Raw genomic sequence first — 22,753 nt, forward strand, 5'->3', positions numbered from 1 at the left:
AGCTCCCCAGTCACACTAGCCACATTTCAACTGCTCAAAAGTCACATGTGGCTAGTGGATACCCTATTTACTGGACAGCACGAATAACAGAACATTTACATCATTGCAGAAAGTTCTATTGGACAGAGTGTGACTATAACTGGCAAAGCAGTGCACAAAAGACATCTTAGCAAGAAAGGTGGACATCACCTCAAAGTGATTAGACTGAATATTATTCTAAACAACCTGCATTACAGTGCAGTGTCCACAAACCCCGCAAGTGATCAATCAACTTCTGTTAACAGTGACACATTAAACACCGTAATATTTTCAGTTTCAGAAATATAGGATTTACTTATTTGTTGAGCAACTCCAACAGCTAAAATGGTCAGCAAAACCTAAGAATTAATGAATGAATCAATTACAGCCTATATAAATTATTCTTTGAATATAAATTTACTGAATACCTAAGCACATGGCATGGTAGGTAATTCTTTTAAACACACACACGTACACACAGAACATAATACTCAATATCTAACTTCTAAGACTCTGAAATTTAATAAGCTTGATGTTTAAACACATTAAATAAATTAATCAAATTTTTAACATTAAAAAAATCACTGAAAAGGTACGGCATCAAATTTTTTTGTTTTCTAAAAAATTAAATAAAGAAATAAAGGGAAAAAATTAACACCAGATCATTGATAACTGATTAAATATGAAGGATCTGCCCTGGCTGGTGTGGCTAAGTGGACTGAGCACCAGACTGTGAATCAAGGGATCACAGGTTCAATTCCCAGTCAGAGCATACACCTGGGTTTCAGGCTGGGTCCCCAGTGTGGGGTGTGCAGGAGGCAACCACACATTGATGTTTCTCTCCCTCTCTTTCTCCTTTCCTTCCCCTCTCCGTAGAAATAAATAAATAAAATTAAAAATAAATAGCCCTGGCTGGTGTGGCTCAGTGGATTGAGTGCGGGCCTGCGAACCACACAATCGCGGTTCGATTCCCAATCGGGGCACATGCCTGGGTTGCAGGCCAGTTCCCAGTTCCCGGGTCCCGGCAAGGGACACATGAGAGGCAACCATACACACTGATGTTTCTCTCTCTCTCCTTCCCTTCCCCTCTAAGATAAATAAATAAAATCTTTTAAAAAAAATAAAAATAAAAATTTTAAAAATAAATAAATAAATAAATATGAAGGATCAAACTTACACATTTATCTCTGCAATCCTTTAAAAAATAAGTGAAGAAACAGAAAACATATAAACCAAGAAGGACACAAAAAACAGGAGAGGAGACCAGAGATATCAATCCATTGTTGTAAGATGGGAAGCAGAACAGCAGGGCAGAGGACACTGATACCTAAGAGCATACAGAGAAGAAAATCAGTGTATTTGCATCACAGCAATAAAAATATTTGAAAACTGAAGAAATCAAGTACCACAGAAGACAGAGGTGAGGAAAAGGAATAAAAATAGGAGGATTGGGTGAAAGTCTGTATAAGCCTCAGATAACTAGCCCACTCCCAATCTGGTAGGAGACAGAGAGGTTCAGTCTCTAGAATAAACCAACCAGAGAGACTCCTGACTCCAGACCCAAGCACGGCAGAGTGGGGAGGGGCAGGGGAAGGTGTCACACTGGAAAGAAGGTTAAATGAAAGTAAGTATACAGTGACTTAAGAGACCCTCAGCACCCCTGATGGTCAAGTTAAGGCCTTTCTGAATTTCTCTGTAGAAAATACCTACAAATATTGATGGTTTTATTAGGGGAAGAGGTGGGGTGGGGTTGGATAGTGGTAAAAAAAAATGGCAGCTCACTGTACAATCAGTCTACCGGGAAGCCCACGTGTCAAAAAGCCCCTCATCTCCCCATCAGCTTTGTAGTGCCTCACTCTTAAATATAGATTATTAGCAGAGCTCAATAGATGTTTGAGGGAAGTCTCAAACATAGAGAGCCAAAATAAACCACAAAAAAGGAACTGAAAAGAAACAGAAAATGCAGAATACAGAAGACGTCAAAGAAAAATAATGGCTAATATTTATTGAGCACTTCCTTTACGCCAGGTACTTGCATTAGAACTTTACCCTATGAGGTAGATGTAACAAGTATCTTCATTTTAAGATAAGAAAACAGATACAGAAAAATCAAGGAATCTCATCAAGGCATATACGAAGAAAGGGAGGGAGGGAGGGAGGGGAAAGAGAGGAAAAAGCACACAAAGAACTGAGCAAATGGGTGGCATAATAACTCAATAGCAACTCTGAAAGCTAAATGATAACACAAGGCCTTCAAAGTTCTAAGGAAAAATTCTGTCAACCTAAAATTCTACATGTGGCCAAGGTACCAGTCAAGTGTGAAGAAAGAATAAAAATAGTATCATATAAGCAAAGTCTTTAAATTTTTATTTCCCATTATATCCTTTCTCAGAAGGCAGGCTAATGAAGAATATGCTGCACAAAAGAAAAACAAATCAAGAAAAAAAGAACATGAATGGGCCCAGAAAATTGGGGTTGCAATACAAAATAAAAGAAAAAAGAGCCCTGGCAGAGTGGCTCAGTTGGTTACAGTGTCATCCCCATATGCCAGTGTTGCAGGTTCAATCCAGGTCAGGACCCCTACAAGAATCAACCAATGAATACATGAATGGGTAGAACAACAAATCAGCGTTAATGCGCACGCGTGCGCGCGCGCGCGCGTGTGTGTGTGTGTGTGTGTGTGAAATCAATAAATAAAAATTAAAAGAAAAAAAGCAAAGAGAGTTCCCTGGGTAATGATGAATACCAATAATAATAAGATAGCTCCGAAGCCAGACAATAAAGGAACTCCAATTACTTTACTCCAATTAAAGTAAGGACCAAGGTTTCAAAGGTAGTATTTCCAAGAGAAAAGAGCAGGAGACAAAGGACCTGATAATGTTTGACCTCTGTGAGGGGGAGTTTTACAGTTCAAAGAGTTCAGGGGAAAAAGCTATCCAAATCAATTAAATAAAGCAATTCTTTACCCAAAGGGGTAAAATCATATAGAAAGAATATATTCATAGTACACTGAATATTTAATATTTAAAAATAAAATAACACAAGCATCTTACCTAGAAGTACAGAGGTAAATACCTGGAAAAATAACACAGCTGGTTGTCTATGGGTACCAGCACTGAGGCGGGGTAAGGGCTGGTTTTTTGAGGATAAGCCTCTTATACCATTGCTCTTATACCAGTGAAAGGTAAATCAATCCACCCACTTTGAAACTGTTTGGTAATATCTATTACTAAGTATATGCATCCCCTATGAGCCAACAATTCCACTCCCCCATATACTCATACACCAAAAAGAAAGGCTATATAACCACTACCAGCCATGTACAAGAATGTTCATATCCATAATAATCAAATATTGGGAACACCTCAATGTCCATTAACATGAGTAGCAAATTTGACTCTAAAATTCCTAAACACCAAGACAAAAAGGATAAAAAATATGTCACCAATTGCTATTATGAGAAAGGCAAAAGTAAACATAAAAGGACTACACATTTTGACTCTAACTTCTTTAGAAATAACATTCATTGAGAACTTTCACATCCGAAAAATTCTAGAAACAGTTCCAGAAGGTAACACCTGCCATACTCCATGAAGATTCTAAATTCTACTTTTTCAGTAATCATTTCTGAGTCACATCTTCTGAAAACTATGGCTCAGTTTTTTTGTAAATATTAGTTTTGAAAAATAAATATTTTATTCATACATAACTAAAATAAGGCTGGAAATCTAAAATAGCAAGAATAATCTGTTCAACCCTAACAAGTATCTTAAATCTTAGATTCAAAAGTTGTTATTGTAGGTAACAATGCCATTGCCTTCATTAGATTATAAAACTAGCTGCTTATATGTTGTAAGAAACCTCCCAAACGTTGACGCTGATGGAGTACTGGGCACACAGACAGGGATCCTATTACACCATCCTTCAGGAACACAGTACAAAGCTTCCTCTTGCTTCTCATATCAAATTCCTCTGTTTTCTGAAGCTAGCTTTACTGTTATAATTCCTATTTATGTGCATGGTACATCACTGGCAGATAGTGATTATTAGCTCAATGAACAAATAAACAAAATGAAGAACAACACATCAAATCACAAAATAAACAAAGAGAACTCTAAAACTCAGTAAATTTAGTTCTAGCCATGCAATTTTTTTCAATGAAGCACAGAAACTCCTGATAATAAAAACATACACAAAATATTGGTTAGTAAAAAATTCTAACACAAAACTTACATTCAACCACTAGCTGAGGTATAAATCAATGCACTCTTTTTGAAGACACTTTGGCAACATCTACAAAAATTTAAATGTACATATTATTTGATCCAGAAATTCTATTGTGAGAAATACATATGTACATATTTGCATAAAATGATACAAGATAAATGTAAAGATATTCACACCTAAGCCCAACTTATAGTAGCAAAATAATAATTACAACAATAGCCTAATACCCCATCAATGAGAGGCTGGTTCAATAAACTGTGGTGAATCTATCAATGAAATATTCAAAGCATTCAAAAAAGAACAGGGTCACCCCTCAACTGAACTTCTCATACTAAATTGCAAAAGACATTTCTCACCTGGAATCTTATATAAGGGCTACAGAATGACATGAGATGATATACACAAAGTGCAGAAATATTTTTGTGTGATTTTTTTCCCTGAAGGCCTAGAGTAAAACATAGCTGAGAAAGGCCTGCAAAAGGCTAATTTGTGTGGTCCAATGCATAGCTTCCTGTGAGATAACTTCATAAGAAGATACAAATTTGAGTATCTAGAAGAATAAATATAAAGCATGTATTCATTCATTTGTACACTCAATACATATTTACTAAGCACCTACTATGTATGAGGGACTGTTCCAGGTAATGGAGACAGAAAATAGGCAAATAAACCAGAAAATATGCATGGTAATTCCTGCTACTTAGAAATATAAAGCAGCCCTGGCTGGTGTGGCTCAGTGTATTGAACAGCAGCCTGTAAACCAAAGGGTTGCCAGTTTGATTCCCTAGGGCACATGCCTTGGTTTTGGGCCAGGTCCCCAATAGCGGATGCGTGAGAGGCAACCACACATTGATGTTTCTCTCCCTCTCTTCCTCCCTTCCCTCCCTCTAAAAATAAGTAAATAAAATCTTCAAGAAAAAAAAAAGAAACATAAAGCAGTTTGAGGATTGCTATTATATGTAGAGTAGTCAGATAAGGGCTCACCAATAAGGTCACATTTAAGCATAAAACTGAAGAAAGGGAGCAAGCCATGTAGATATCTAAAAAAAGAGCTGTCCAAGTTCAAAGGTGTGAAGCAACCTTGTGCTTAAACTGGCATATTTGAAGAAAAGCTTGAAGTCCAGTGTGACAACTGGGAAATAAGGAAGTAAGTGGTATGAGATGAGATTAGAGAGACAACCAGATCATGTAGAATTTACAGATGAATTTTAAGGACTCTGGCTTTTACTTTGAGTAAGATGAAAAATCACTAGAAGCTGAGCTGAGGGCTGCTGGAATCTGACTAACATTAAAGGATTACAAACAGCTATAGAGAAATTATATTGTAGAGAGTAGAAGGGTGAAAAAAGTGAACTAGTTAGGAGGATTTTGCAACAATCTAGGCAAGAAGTGATAAGGCCATGACCAAAATGGGAGTGATGGAGGTGGTAAGAAGTCATTCTGGCTGTATTTTCAAGGTAGGGCCAAAAAGATTTAATGATAACTGGATGTAGATACAGGAAAACAAGAGGACTCCAATGAATACTCAAAGTTTGACATAAACAAGCAGAATGTCGGAAGGGCCATTTACCAAAATAGGAAAAAATGGGATGAGTGGGTTATGGTGGGAGGGTGGGGACTCAGGAGTCTTTAGATGCTCTCCTCCAGTTATGACCTCTATTAAGATTTTGGACAGTAAATGACAACTCCGCTCTCTTTTCAAAGGCCTAGAGTTGCTAATGTACAACTATATTCTTTGAAACCAGTTCTATTCAAACATTGGGAGGCCTCATCTTAAAGGCCACCATACCTCTTTCATGGACACAAGTGACAGAAACACATACGGATCAGTATTATCTTTGTCAACACTTTCCTGCAGGTCTGTAATGTTAAGGTGTTAAGAAACTAGTAGAGCTACAGATATAACACAGAATAAAAACACAAGGACAGCTTTTATCTTTGGTCATTTCTGTCCCCTACATCTACAGCCCACCAAGTGAAAAGTCGGTTTAAAATAAGAAGCTTTAGGAAGGTAAATAAGCCATCTGATTAGGGCAAAAATCTCCTGAAAATTTACTGAGAAGTGAGTAACACATGAAAAAGCCACTGTCGGCAGGAGTCCTTTAAAATCTCAGCAACTATGGCTCAATCTTCAGGAGATTAAAATTACACATAACCATGTAGGTCTCATAGTTAATATAAGTAGGAAGGTAGAAAAGCATTAATGAGCAAATCAAACAAAAACAAAACATCTCAAGTATTAGGTGTATCTAGTTTCTTCAAGTCTTCATTCATGCAGAAATATGCTAATATTCCAGAAAGAAATCTGGGGAGTAAATGAGTGAAATTAAATTTGAAGCCAAAAAGTCATTCCTTTTACAGAAAACAAATGATTGCAAGGAAATAGAATCTACAATATTAAAAACATTAAAATATCAAATATCCTTTGTTTTAATTGCATTATATTTTTTAAGGGTAACTAAAACACTCAGCTCAGAAAATGGTAAAAAGGGCTCAACCCCAGTTGAACGGGAACAGCCTGGCCATCCCTACATTTGCACAAGGATGATGCTGCCTCATTGAGATGCTATCCCTACCATCATTTAGAGCAACTGATTTTCTGTTGCTGACTCATAAGCCTCACCACTCTTACGACTGGACAGACCATTAGCACATTCCCACTCCCTAATTGTCACTGGTTAAGTGCCTTAGCAGAACTTAATGGATCCTAACAGAATACAGACTTAAGAAGCAAGTTGTTTAAATGGAAGGCTAGAGTATCTTTTGAAAAATGGGGGTCCTCTGCATGTCTTGCAAGTTAGTATAGAACAGAATGGAGTTAATAGAGCAGAAGCCTCCCAGTGAGATATCTCTCAGTGGAATCTTGGCGACTGACTGTGTTAGCTTGAGAAAGTTCCTTTTCTTGATAAGCTTTCTGACTTCTAAAATGAAAACAATTTATTAAGCAGACTGAGGTCCTATATGTAAAATACTATTTATAATCAAAATAACAAAATTATACACTAAGTATCTCTAAATAGATATTAAGAGGATAAAGGAATATAACCAAAAGCACTTTTTAAAAGAATAATAAAAAGTAAATATACATCTGTTTTCAATATGAACCTCATATGATATAAAATATTTTCTAATAAGGCAAAACAAGTGAATAAATATTGACATAAACTTTTATTTTATGAATAATTTTTCAAAGTAATACACACTGATGAAACTGATAAATGGACTGATAAAAGGCCTCCACCCCCAGAATGCAATCTCCATTAGTACACGGCGACTGACCATGTCTATCTTGTCCACTACTTTATCCTTGGCATACAACAGATTCTCAATAAACATTGGCTTAATAAATAAGATATTGATATTCATAATAACAAATACAAAGATAAGTTCAGAGAAAACTAGTAACCTACAACAAAGCTCATTGCTTTAAAAAATTAGGTGTAACTCCTGTTAAGCTCAGAGGTGTTTTTAAAAGTCAATGAAATCACAAATATCAATAAGCAGATAATGTTTTAGAAAACAGTAACAGAAATTCAACTTAAAAAAATAGCTGTGTAGAAATCATCGGAAACTACAATTCAATAAGCATAGACAAGCTTTAAATACAGCAAATATGTTACCAAAAACATGAAATGCCATTGACAGCACAGACGAAGACAGATCACATCAGAGGACCTTCCTTAATACAACTCTCACCTGAAAACTACTCCTGGAATATCTGACTCAGTTTTAGATACATCAACATCTGACAGCTGTAGGAAAAAAATCAAATTCAGGAAGAAAGCAACAAAAACAATAACCAGAACAGGAAAAGACACAAGTTTTCCCTGGCAGAATAAATATAAATAAAAGCAAAAGAGTTATAAGACAGGCAAAGGAACAGAAAGAATAATTATTGTAACCCAAGAACCTAGTGCAATACCAGTTGCCTGGCTAGTGCTCAATGATCAATTTGGGAGTAAAGAAAAGAAACTACTTTTTTTCTGAGGTCCTATGATGAATGTCTAAAAGTTTTATTTACAGATAAATATTCCCAAATGAGAAAAACAATAACAGGAAAAAAGCACAAAATTTAAAATTCTTAGGATAAGCTAAAGAGTAAATGGAAAGGATATAAAATGTATGCCTTTCGTTTTAATAAAATCATGGTAACTCAGCACTGAATCATTTACCAATGAGCAGTAACAATGATCTTTCCTCTTCTTTATTCCAAAAACAAAATGAACACTGGTCTTACAAGTACAATATATAACAATATTCCTTAATTGCACTTACACAAGAAAGTCAATATTGCTTTCCAGTAAAGATATAAAAATAATACAAAATTTTAAAGAACTGTCTTAATAAATCTTCAAAAGATTAGGTGCTTTATACTAATTAACACGATAGAATTTAAGGAATTATAAACAAAGCTCCTAAAATGTACTTAAATCACATTAGCAAAGCTATCCAAATTCTAGAGAGTGAACAAATTAATCCATTTTCAGGCCAACTAGGTAAATCTATCCTTAGACAGCAGACCTTAGGTTTTTTTCATTATGATGAAGTGTCTGTTCTTTTCATAATTAAATATGAAATATTTTATATAAAGATCCATCGAGGACTATTCTAAAACATGCAATGCCATTCTCAGGACACAAAATGAAAATGGTTCTGAATTTTAACTCATATATTGTTTTACTAGGACACAAAGGAATAGCTGTGATGACATCTGAAGAATTATTTTCCACCTAACTGAAGAGGCATGTTTTAAAATTAAAACCCATGAACAAATCTATCTACAAAATAATTCATTTTTATATCAAACAGCTGCAGACCCTATAATTGAAATAATGTATCTAAGGTTACAAATTAAAACTGTTAGGTATCATTCTTGAAGTGACAAATTAAGTACCTAATCCAGTTAAAGTAATAGCCATATTTGTAGTTTAACATAAATTAAGACCTTAATTATATTTGTGACTATTTTAAACAAAATAACAAACTCCTTTGTACCTGGAAATGTAATTTATAGCAAAGCCAGGTTCATTTTCCAAACCAATCTATTTCACACGGCAGAAGTACTGTGGTATAATGGTATAATGTAATTCTTGTTGCAGAATGTTGAAAGAGTAGATTCACTAAAAGCACAGAAGAGGTTTGAAGATAAATGAAGATGCTATTCATTCAAGGGTAATTTCATCTTAGAACTATATGAAAGATGTTTCACTCACACGGGGTAGTGTATGGCTTCAAATTTAAGTGTATTTTCAGCTCAAATATAATGCCGCTAGATCAATTATGTTGATACTGTATATCTAATAATGAAGAATTCTAGCCTTTTTCTGTTGAAAAAACAGACTGTCATTTTTTCATCTTAACTGCTATGTCTTTATTGCTCCATTTAACACCAACAGATTTTAAAATCCCACTTGATATTTACTTTTTAAGCATAAAAGTATGCAACTGATATTCTATGGTAACTTGCAAACTCTCAGAATTACAAGAACATCAATTTTTGCTAAGTTAAATAGATACTTATATTAACAAACCATTATCCTACATAACCAATTTCCATTATTTCACCAATTATTAAAAATTACAACTCTAATAGCCACCTAATACTTTGAATATTCCTCATTGTCACAAATCCAGTAAAAGTTAAATATTTTATATAACCATACCATTATTGTGTTCACAGATTAGTATTAACAATGGGCATTCTTTTAATTTGCTAAACTATTTTCAATTTAAGTTTTATATATTTAAATCATACCACATATTTATTATAAGCATATATCGCAAAAATGCTTTTATATTTCCGGTATATAAAAGGTGATGAGGACAAGATATTCAACCTAAAAAAAATTTAAACTCAGTGATATCAAGGAAACATCTGCAGCCTAGATTTTGCTCATTTTAGAATACTGAAAAGAACGAACAAGTATAAAGGACACATGGACAATAACTAAGGGTGGGGGACAGAAATAGGAGGGAGGCAGGGAGCATGGGGCGGGGGGCGGGCAGGGTTGGGAATATAAGACAGAAACCTGTACGTGAACAAGAATTAAATAAAAAAATTATTAAAAAAAAAGAATACTGAAAAGAATTTTACAAATCCCCTTGTGTAATAAACATTCACTAAACTCTCCCTACCCCTTAGCTTTCCTTTTCTTCTCCTAATCCTGGAAGTGAATAAAGCCTCATTTTGCAGAACATGAAGAAAGTGCGAGGGGTGAAAAATGTAAAAAAACTAAAATTTTACACTTTACGGAATTTTAAAAAATATATCAATTCTTTTTTTTCAAATATTTTATTTATTTATTTTTTAGAGGGGAAGGGAAGGAGAGAGGAAGCGAAACATCAATGTATGGTTGCTTCTCTTGCATCCCCTGCTGGGAACTGGCCCCTGCCAGGACCTGGCCTGCAACCCAGGCATGTGCCCTGACTGGGAATCAAACCTCGATCCTCTAGTTTGCAGGCCCGCACTCAATCCACTGAGCTACACCAGCCAGGGCAAAAAAATATATCAATTCTAAAATGTTTTTCATAAAATAGTATTCTATTAATTCTACATTAAAATAGATCCACTGGTATCACCCTATTTGTATTTACATTAGGTTTAAATTAAACTGAGACCAAAAAATGCATACAACCATAAACAACTTGTTTACAGCAAAAAGGTATCCAACCAAATTCAAAATTCAAGATCATTTCCCTCAAAATTTTGTACGTAGGCCGTCCTTCTGCCACATGGCATTTTCACAATAGCAGATGTTTCTCCCATGAAACCACCACCATGTAGTCAGGAAAAACACTCCTCCCTGTTCTTCCCCAGTCAGTACACTAGGATACCACCATTTAACCACTAATTAAAACGTCCACCTAAAAAGCATCATTTGCTAAAAGGAAAAAGCAAGGGTCAGCTAAGTATCAGCAGATCTGACATGTTAGTGTTCATGGCCCAGCATTAATGGAGCCTATAAAAATGCTGACTTTTTGTAATGATACAACATACTCAACACAAAGAATAGTGTTGTTGGTTTTGGTTGTCTTCCCTTTCATTTTTAGACATAAAGTATTCACAAAGGGAAGGGGAAATGAGAATATAAAATGAAATAGGAATATTTCCCTTAATCTGAGCTTAACTGCTATTCTTACTCTAAGTAAAAACCAAGGAAGGAAAAACTAAAATTACTCTTTCATGCAACATTCTCATAATAATCATCAGCATGAAATACTTTAAAATAAAATTCAAACTTTTACAATATTTAGATTAGCTCTGGCTGGTGTAGCTCAGTGGATTGAGCATGGGCCCGCAAACCAAATGGTTGCTGGTTTGATTCCCAGTCAGGGCACATGCCTGGATTGGAGTCCTCAGGGGGGACTCAGTAGGGATTGTGCAAGAGGCAACCACACACTGAGTTTCTCTTCCTTTCTTTCTCCTTCCCTTCCCCTCTCTCTAAAAATAAATTAAAACCTTTAAAAATACAATATTNTGGCTGGTGTAGCTCAGTGGATTGAGCATGGGCCCGCAAACCAAATGGTTGCTGGTTTGATTCCCAGTCAGGGCACATGCCTGGATTGGAGTCCTCAGGGGGGACTCAGTAGGGGTTGTGCAAGAGGCAACCACACACTGAGTTTCTCTTCCTTTCTTTCTCCTTCCCTTCCCCTCTCTCTAAAAATAAATTAAAACCTTTAAAAATACAATATTTAGATTAACCATAGAAAAAATCCAAAATAGGATTCTTTTTAAATTACCTTCATATATATTATACAAAGTCCTCTCTAAAAGTGACTAGAAAGTAACATTTGATTATATAAAGACATTAAACCCTGGCTGGATTGAGTGCCTACAAACCAAAGGGTTGCTAGTTTGACTCCCAATGTTGACTCCCAGTCAAGGCACATGCCTGGATTGTGGGCCAGGCCACCAGTTGGGGGTGCACAAGAGGCAATCACACATCAATGTTTCTCTCCCTCTTTTACTCCCTCCCTTCCCCTCTCTCTAAAAATAATTTTTTAAGACATTAAAAATATACATGAATATATATAACTTTAAATTCAAAATAGGCATTAATTCAGCATTTAACATCATCTTATGCTTCTACTGCTTTTACTTTTTTCAAGAGAATTTTGCATTTATCACCAAACTTGAACTTCACAGTAACTCATAAAGTAGAAAGACTGCATTTATTCACACTTCAAATAACTGAGGCATGTTTATCTTTCACATCTTAATGTAATCTATAAATTATAACATATAATTTGCTATGAAATGTCAGAAATAATTTTTGAATTAAATACTCACTTATCTTTGGATACAAATTCAAAGATCTGTATCAAAGGACTGAACCTGATATGCAGCAAAGTGTCATGAGTGTGGATTTTCGACTCAGCCTCTCTGGGTCTGCAGTCTAGCTTTCCCAGAGCTGCTTGTATAACTGTGAGCCAACTGCTTACCCTCCCTGCCTCAGCTGCCTGATCTGTAAAATGAGAATAATAATACTACCTACCGGATAGGGTTGCTGTGTGAGGATTACCTATGATAGCTAAAGTACATATAACAAGACCTGGCACACAGAGTAAGTGCTGTGTATGTTCTAGCTACATTATTATTATTGTTCTTACTAACATGATCTGCATAATGGGAATTATAATAGCCTCATAGGAATTATATGAAATCTGATATTCCACATTATATTATACAGAAATTAATAGGAATAGGGCTATTCCTATTATTATAATAGGAATTGTAATAATCCTCATACAGTTGTTATAAGGATTAAATGAGTTAATAAGAATTTAAGTGCTCAGCACAGTGATGAGCAAATGGTAGGCACTCACCAATATTGTCACCTGTTTATCTCCACACTTTCTGGGCTCTGTGGCCTTGAGTAGAACTTTTCTGAGCTTCAGTTTCAACATCTTTAAAATGAGGTTACCACACTGCAGTATTATGCTAAGGACTAAATGAGATACTTTGCATAAAAGCTCTTAGTAGAGTGCCTTTTGCCATAAAAGCATTCAATAAATATTCAATTTCAAAACAAATCTTATTCAGTATTATTAAAATAATATTTTGTTTGATTTAAAGCATTCAACATTAACATTTTAGGGTATGGAATGAAAGCATGATTACAAAAATTATTAATGTTCACACAAATTCAAATGTATCCTAACATTTATTTCAATTACTTCGGTGTTTTTAAGTATTATAAAGCCTGCATGCTTCCATTCCTCCTGCTGACATTGATTACTTGTACTTCTGTCTAAGAATCAGGAGAGAAGTAAATAATAACCAACATGCAGTGCATTTTCACAATATGCCAGACACTTTTTTTGAGAGCTTTATATACATTATCACATTCACAACGTCCTCAGAACACCCAAGAGGACGGCTTCTATTATGTCTCCATCATCTATTACATTCAACACATGAGAAAACATGAAATAAAGTACTGTTCAAGGTTTGCTGTATTTGGAACAGAAACCAACTGCCCATTTCATTTGTGGAATCTGCTATAAAAGACAGTATTTGAAAAGAGTCAAATAAAACTTTTTTTGCAGAAAACTTGTAGAATTCATATGTGTTTGTTCATACTGTATTTCTAGACATATGTTATCAATACAAGAGCCACCAGCTATATGTAGCTATTGAGCACTTGAATAGCACAAATTGCAATGTGCTGTAAGTGTAAAATACACATCACATTTTGAACTTAATACAAAAAATGTAAAACATCCCATGTATAAATTTTGTATTAATTACATGTAAAAATGATACCTGTGTAACATCTGGATACACTGGGTTAAATAAAATACATTATTAAAATTAATTTCACCTGTTTCTTTTTACGTTTGTTAATGGAGCTACTATAAAATTTTAAACTGTCTGGATGATGCAGAAGACCACAGCTAAGGGCAACTAGTGATTGGCAGCTTCATCATAACAACTTACCCACTTGTGCATTAAGTGTCCTGCAGTTTTTTGGCAAAACATCCTATCACCCAGGGTACTCAGCTCCCCTACAGCCCAGATTTGTTATCCTGTGACTACTGACTTTTCCCCAAACTAAAATCACCTTTGAAAGGGAAGGGATTTCAGACCATCAATAAGATTCAGGAAAATATGCCAGGTAGCTGATGGCAATTGGGAGAACTGCGTGAAGTCCCACGGTGACTACTTTGAAGGGGACTGAGGCATCACTGACCTATGTACAATGCTTCTTGTATCTTGTATCCTCTTCAATAAATGTCTCTATTTGTCATACTATATGGCTGGATACCTGGGGTCCAGACAGACCCTGTATGTATATCTAGTTAGCTGTGTGTATGTGTGTGTGTGTGTGTGTATACAAATACAGGTATACACATGCACACAGAGTGTATTATGAAAATGAGAGGAACACACACTACACTAATACTTCACTATATTCAACACACAAGATTATTTTACCAGGCAAACACTTGAGGCAACACCAGTACTTTGTGGATGAAGAAAGGAAAGCAAATCTAAAGAGGAAATACAGCCATGAGAAAAATACTTATTTTCTTTTAAATTGAAATCATAAAGGCCCCTTTAATCAAAAAAGATCTAACCACTTAGTTTCAGGGGTGCAATAAATGCCAAGTCTATGTGGTAAGCAAAATTTAAATTTCCTGATGGCTTAACTAGCAGACTATTAAAGTATCTGATGTTTGATATCTGGTATCTTCTAGAAAATATCCAGTTTATGGATACCTGTCACATTGTTTTGATCAATTTTATACATTTAACTGATTCTTCTAGACAGATACTGGTCCACTATATAGAAGAAAATTGTTCCATAAAGTTTACATCAGATATCTGGAAAAGTCACATTTATAGTCATGGCTACTATCAGCTGTCAAGCCAAAGAATATTGAGAAAAACCAAGAATTTTTAATATATGCTGGTTAATTTATCATCTAAGTGACATATGTAGGATAACAAAAAATTGAAAATGGTTAAGCAAAATTCTGCATTTTGAAAGGTTCTTTTTTTCTGGTTTTATTTTTAATTGCAGCTATGATTTGAGAAGCCATGGTGAGAAAGCAAATTAACAGGAACCATAAAAATAGAGTTGCTAAATAGAGTACCCACAAAGATTTCCTTTTCCCTTCCACAGATTATTTAAAGCATTAATTTTTTATCAGTAATATACTAATATTTTAGTTTGTAATAAAAAGTAGTTAAACCATCTATTCCAGGATTTTTCAACACTGACTCTATTTACATTTGGGGCTGGATAACTCTTAATTTGGAGAGACTGTCCTGTGCATTGTAAGTTGTTTACCTGCACCCCTGGCCTCTTCCCAGGAGATGCCGAGAGCACCCTCCCCAACAACTGTGACAACCAAAAACGTCCTCTGGGAGGTAGAAATCTCTCTCTAAGAACCACTGATCTATTACTACCCAATATACCTTCCTACTTTGTGAAAATTACTTCAGTGCTTCCTAAACTACTATTCTTTAGTCTTAAGAGCTCTTCACAGGGGATTCCCAGACAGCTTCAGCAGAGAGATCAGTAAACTTACTGAAACCATATGCAGAATAGTCTGGATATGTTTTTATTTGCATGTGTGTTTTTATTTCCACTGAATGTGTTTCATCACATCCTGAAAGAGTTATTCCAGAAGTGGCAATTAAAAAAGGGTTAAGAATTAGTGCAGCAACTAAAATGTTCACTGTGCCCTGAGCCACCTTTTCAAAGCTAGAAAGATTGAAAATACTAGTTTATACACAGCAAATAATTTATCAGTGCTATCAATTATCAGGCAAGAATGCTTTTACCACATTTATAAACCCTTCATTCAACATTTACTGGCTACATTATATATTCTAGGCACTACATCACTACCATTTGAAAGCTAAACTTAAATTCCAGCTCCCTCACCAAAAATAAATAAATAAATAAATAAATATTTTAATTAAAAAATACATAAAATCCATATTTATTTCCTATAACCAACTAAAATTTCTGCTCCTCAAAAGCTGACATATGAAAATACACTAGCTATAATACTAGTGCCTAATGATAAAATAAAGGTAAATAAACTAAATAAGCATAATTCATATTATTGGTAAAAAGATACAAATCTTCTTAAAAAACCTTAAAGATACTCAGACTCAAATGAATACATTAGAGTCCAACACATTTCTTTCCATCTCTCTTTCCCTGCCTTAAACAGAACACAAATGTACTGAATGATATACTATGTATAAGACAAAGTTATTAAGCACAGAGATTATTAAGTTGCATAAGAAGTACAATGGAATAACCAAGCACCTAGCATCTTGTCCAAAACACAGGAAAAGTTCACGGTTCCTTCTCTTCCCTTTCTGTCTTCAAGATGCTCATAGTCTCATCTCCAATATAAATATCACATGTTTTATGGTTCTCTTTTATCTTTTGGATGCTAGACCAAAAAAATCTTCTTTTTGATTCAAAATATGTAAGCTAACTAAAGAAACAGCAGCTAAATTAAAATATTTGAATAATTATAATTCTATAATCTACATAAACATATCTCTTTTTTTTTTAACGCTAACAACCCCCAAGTATCCTATTCTTCCTATAGTACAATTAAAAGTTTACAGGGCCACTAATCTTTTTTGGATTACACAACTGTAATATACAACTTAAAGAGCTATTGTATTCAATAGGTGGTCTGGGGATAATAGACACTAATATAATCAATAAGTACCTAAAAATGACTACAGAAGACCATCTCTGCTTCAAGATTACCAAATGGATTAATGCTAGAATGAGTACAATGAAAAATGATGCTTTAAAATATGCGGTGAATAAATCTTTACTAATAAGTTAGAAAATAATTCTGTGTCCATAAATGAATATATCACCCTCCCAAAATCAATACCTCCATATCTAGCCCAAACCAAAACTACTAAGAGAAGTGACTTTTTACAAAAAGAAGGAATAATGAAGATTTGTATGTTTCTATTACATACTGACAACAATTAACTGAATAATATATAATAAAATCACCCTTCAGAGAAGAAATGTTATACTGATAATTGTAAATCACAGAAAAATTCTAAACAGACCACATCAGATAATCTGGGGGGGGGATTATGATTCAAAGTGAAAAAAATACTACATTATTTATATATTTACCTGCACAGCAAGAGAAGCTGCATTGTCAGAAAGTAAAATTTGCTCCCCTGCAGAAACACAATAAAAGGTTGGAGTCAACAGTGTCATTGCTAAACAAGATATATTTTCACTTTTAAAAATATTCCTGTTTTTAAGGAGATATAGCCTTTCACTAACATAATTATGAAGTTCTGTATCAGTGCTATTGTGTAATTATAATTTTGATTATATTATCATTATATGTAAATAACGATAAAATAAGACTACTTCCTCTAAAACTGGTATTTTATCACATTTTATCAGCAATATGTAATTAAAATTGCTCATTTAAAAACTAATTCATTTTTCAAGTTTTCAAGATATAGCCCTCTTCTTTTCATCAAAATTAAGCATATTTTAAAACTAAATACCATTTGTATATACTCAAACCTCCCTAGTTAAAAGTAAAGCCATTCAGGACCACATAAAACCAGCTTGTACTTACTATTGCACAGTGTGTCTAGGTCTGTCACACAAAAGAAAGATGACAAGTTCGCTGCAATAAAAATTCCATGCTTAGAAGACTAGGGCTGCTACCTATTAGTCTTCATTACTTTGCAGTCTTCTGACAATCGTAGCAGGCTGCTGAGCCCCAAATGGGGTCCATAATGTGATCTGATGATATATGAAGAGCTGCTAAAGGGAGCCTGAACCAACCTAGCCTATACATTTTAACAGTTCCTTTTCACTGAGAGCCCACTTTACCACAGGACTTCAAAAATCTGCTGTGTCAGCTCTCGGTGCAGTAAATCTGCCAACTGCTCCTGCAACCACATCATTTTACACTGCCTACAGCAGCCAATATAATGAGTCAATAATAAACTAAGGACCTTATAAAGCCATGAATAGTTGGTTTACACTGGCAGATACAAGTTTAGGCAAAATCTCCTAGACAAATTACACAAGAGAATCTCCTCTTTATGTTTTACATTCTCCTTGCAGTAAATTATATTATTGACTGATTTTTTTTGAAATAAATATATTTTCATGCAAAGCCATTTTTAATTGTGAACAAGGTCCTACCTTTCAGTTGCTGATATAATGTAGCATTTTCAGGCCAAGGTTCTGTAGCTGAGGAAACAAGATAGTGATAATTAGGCACATAGGGCAAAAACACATGAATAACCTACCAAATTAATAAGCACAGACAGTGGCTTAGAGCACTTAAAAGCCAAGTGCCAAGGTTACCTTAACTGGGGCAACTAATCATACCTTATGTTCTATGGTAACCTGTATAAGTAGGTTTGATAATGTTTTAAATGAATGTTTGGTTCATTGTTTGGTAGTAATTTTTGTTTTTTATGGGGAGGAGGTAGAAGACATCTCACCCAATCAAAATGAGATTTGAAAAAATAAAATGGCCTATATTCTACTATTCATTTAGCCTCCTACAAGCACAGATATACCCAAAATATTACTTATATACATAAAAAATAATGAATCAACTATAAATGTTTAACAAAATAAATTTTCAAACAGGCAACACTGCATGAATCAAATATATCTGTATGATGCTCTGCATGCTGCCTTATAAACTGGTAGTAGCATTTAAACATACAGAGGAATCCTATTGTATTCTAGAACATTTCACTCCCTTGACCCCACCACCACCACCCCACAAAACACAAACATGCTGACATCAGCAAATTACAGCAAAGGACAGTAGCATGATGAAATAGTAAGTACCTACAATGTCAAATAAAACTGGTAAAGCTAATTTTAGGCCTAAAGCTAAGCTTGACCTTGACCTTTAACCATTCACCTACAGAAGATTCTAGCTAGCTACAAAGAGAGTATTAGCAACCTATGAGTGCTTAAAAAAAGCACTAGATTTAAATTTTGTCTAATCAACAGCACTTAAGAAGCAATATCTCCACTGATAGATTATACAGGGTATCATTTGTTGAATTTTTCTTTGAAAAAGCCATAAAACATCAGAATAACCAATTCTAACACAGTAACTACATTTACTCTCAGGAAAAAAGGAAATTAAACATATGAAATCTGATAATAATTAGTATTTTCTTAGAGTTTTAACTAATCTAGTTTCTGTGACATAGCAACAAATTATTTTTTAATATATATCTGTAGCTGATATTTAAAAGAAATTTATGTATGTGCCCTCGCTGATGTAGTTCAGTTGGTTGGAGTGTCACCCTGTAACTGAAAGGTTGTGGATTTGATTCTCAGTCAGGGCATGTATCTGGGTATAGGGTGTGATTCCGGTTGCGGGGAGTGGCGTATGTACAGTCCTGGTTGGGGCCAGTACAGGAGGCAACCAATCAATGTTTCTCTCTCACATCATTTCTCCCTCTCCCTTCCTCTCTCCTTCTAAAAGCAATTAAAAAAATGTCCTTGGGTGAGGGTTAAAAAAATATGTATATGAAGCATTTTTTTCCTTATGTTCACTTAAGATGCACTAAAACAGTCCCAGAGATAAGGGGACCCCTTAATTTGCTTTTATTTATACTTTAGAATGAAAAGGGAAACATACTAGTGGTATTATAAATTATAAATGCTGTTTTTGCTTTCGTTTAAGTTATACATTATTAAACTCATACGTGAGTAATACCATGAAATCATCTAGCAAATAATGAACCATACATAGTTCTGTATGCTGTTAGCTACAATATTATACATATATGTAAAAGCTGCTAAGTTTCAACTCACATACAAAAAAGGCTGTGAAACAAAGTATTTGTTATGTTACTGTAAACTTTTTAACAAAGTAAAATTTTAGTAAGAACTTAATTAACCTGTGTAACACAGTTTTATAAGTCAGGAAAACAGAAACAAGCTGACATCAGCAAATTACTCAGAAATAACCTTTTCAGATAAATTATAGGGTCAGCACGCCTACACTGTTTATATCTGTATGAGAAAAAAAATGAGGTTCATTCACTATCAGGTCCTACATCATCAAAGATTCAATTACATGCATTATATTACTATTATTAAAGCAATAAAGCATAGAAATAAAAATATTGCAATATTCCAAAAATATTGGAATATTCCAAAATAAAAAATTGCGAAAATTGCAGATATTAACATTTGAGGATACATATCATATTTTTGGACTATAAGATGCACCCCCTCCCCCAAATTTGGGAGAAATAATGGTTGTTAATGCTGCTGTTGAGTTCTGCTTACATTTACATTGGTGAAATATTATGTTATTAAATATTTTTCCACATTTTTTGCTTCAATTTTTTTCCCTATTTTCCTTCTCTAAAGCCGGGTGCGTCTTATGGTCCGAAAAATACAGGTATGTTGAGTGCATCTGGTGTATGCTCCACTGTACCATGTTGGGCATACAGTTGGTATTCATTAATTGTGCATGGAAAGAAAGAAAAGAGATATATTAGTTAAACCTACCATTCTATTCCCCAAATATTGTGGCTAACTAAAATTTTACTGAACTTAATATTAAAGAAAGTAGGTGTTCTATTAAATATTCTGGTACTTTTAACTGTTTGTTAGCTATTTTGTATACATACTAGACAGATTTAAAAAATTTTAAACAATGGAATGTATCCTTCACATTAAATACATGCTGAATATAGTTTATGTTCTATGATAAATCAAAAACTACCTCACTACTCTGCAATATAAAGAGTTTTCATATAGACAGTAATTTATGTGCTCAGTAATTCCAGTTAAAAGTTCATTTGTCACTCTGGCTAGTGTGGCTCAGAGGGTTGAGTGCCGGCCTGCTAACTGAAAGGTCACTGGTTCAATTCCCAGTCACAGCACATGCCTGGAGTACGGGTAAGGTCCCTGACTGGGGGTAGACGAGAAGCAGCCAATCAATGTTTCTCTCCCATTCTTTCTCCTTTCCTCCACCCTCTCTAAAAAATAAATTTTTTTAAAAAAGTGAATTTATCACCACCACCATGGCTTCTCCAGGTCTATTACCCCAGACCTGTGTGAAAGTAAAAGAAATTTTGCAACTTATTACCTGACTGAAAATAAAAATAAAGTTGCCTAGAAATACTAAAAGCTCTGTTATTAAGAACCTAAAGCTAAAAATGGGGGTGAGAGTGGTATGCTTTTCTTTTTTATTTTTTTAAGATTTTACTCTTTTATTTTTAGAGACAGGGAGAAAAACACCAATGTGTGGTTGCCTCTCACACACCCCCTACTTTGGACCTGGCCTGCAACCCAGGCACGTGCCCTGACTGGGAATCAAACCAATGACCCTTTGGTTTGCAGGCTGGCACTCAATCCACTGAGCCACACCAGCCAGAGCTGTTTTTCTTCATCCAAGATGCAAACTATGTTCCAACTCAGAAATTATTACTGAAAATAAATTCTCAGAAAATTACCTGCAAAACATCTGATGTTATCTTCACAAATAGAACCTACCATTTAAAAAGAGAAGGCAAGAACTCTGATAGAAACCTATACAATCATGTTATTGTAACAGCCTGAAATTCCAATGCATCCATAGACCAGGAGGTAAGAAATGGTAAAGGAGGTGGGGAATGATCATCAGTCTTTCTCACCCATGAGCAGCTCACAGTATACAAGTATCACTGGTTTAAATGTGTCACCTACATAAATCAGCTCAAATGATTACATTTTAAACATGATGCAGGACAAGAAATGTCTAGCATGTTATTCAACAGAGAGCCCAAAGTGAAAATTCCTAAATTGTGTGTGTGTGGATCTACAAATCAACCATGCAGGTTTCTATCTAGGAAATGAGCTCTCCAACTGCCTTCATAAGCAAGTCCCTGAATCATGAGCATTATTATCCACACATAAAGTACTAAGCCTATTTCCTGGTTTGGGCAATATTAAATTAAAGCCTTTTTCCTGAGAAAGCCTATAATGGGAAAGACAAAGTACGAAAATACTTCCCTACTTTCCTCTTTCAAGGTTAAGCAAGTCAATACCCTCCCCTTGGTTCTCACCATGTGAGAGATTAAGAACTTATAGTGCTAACAACAGATCTTAAAAATCTGTAGTATTTGAGGAACTGGTATAAAGGACACATGGACAACAACTAAGGGGGATGGAAATGGGAGGGAGGTGGGGAGCACTGGGGGGTGGGCTGGGATGGGAGGAAAAGACAGAAAACTGTCCTTGAACAACAATTAAATTAAAAAAATTTAAAAACAACAAAAAATCTGTAGTATTTAAAAAGAAAAATCTTTTTTAAAAAACAATAAAACATTTTAATCACGTGTGAGTTTTACTTTACTCAACCTAAAATGTTTTAGACCACTATACATTCAATATTGAATAAGATTTCATAACTTGTCCTATTCTCAATTTCTACCATCAAAAGCACTCTCTGATATGACATGTCTTTTTAAGCCTGCCTTAGGAAAGGGCCAGCCTTAGAA

General features: G+C 34.7%; 1 protein-coding gene across 3 annotated transcripts in view; it reads right to left on the reverse strand.

The window, feature by feature from the left end:
• The window catches only part of MTX2 (metaxin 2), a 63,209-nt gene that overhangs the window by 17,722 nt on the left and 22,734 nt on the right, over positions 1 to 22,753 (reverse strand). For 2 of the 3 annotated variants that reach the window (XM_037044391.1, XM_037044392.1), the window contains exons 2-3: positions 18,426 to 18,473; positions 17,385 to 17,431 (exon numbers count right to left, since the gene is read on the reverse strand). In XM_037044391.1, coding sequence (XP_036900286.1) covers positions 17,385 to 17,431; positions 18,426 to 18,473 — 95 coding nt within the window. Of the gene's footprint in view, positions 1 to 7,941; positions 7,998 to 17,384; positions 17,432 to 18,425; positions 18,474 to 22,753 lie in introns of all 3 variants that reach the window. The other variant, XM_037044393.1, reaches the window with a different exon arrangement.

The sequence above is a fragment of the Sturnira hondurensis genome, unplaced genomic scaffold (genome assembly GCF_014824575.4).
Source record: "Sturnira hondurensis isolate 20B ecotype Veracruz unplaced genomic scaffold, ASM1482457v3 Scaffold0004136, whole genome shotgun sequence".
Classification (NCBI taxonomy): domain Eukaryota; kingdom Metazoa; phylum Chordata; class Mammalia; order Chiroptera; family Phyllostomidae; genus Sturnira; species Sturnira hondurensis.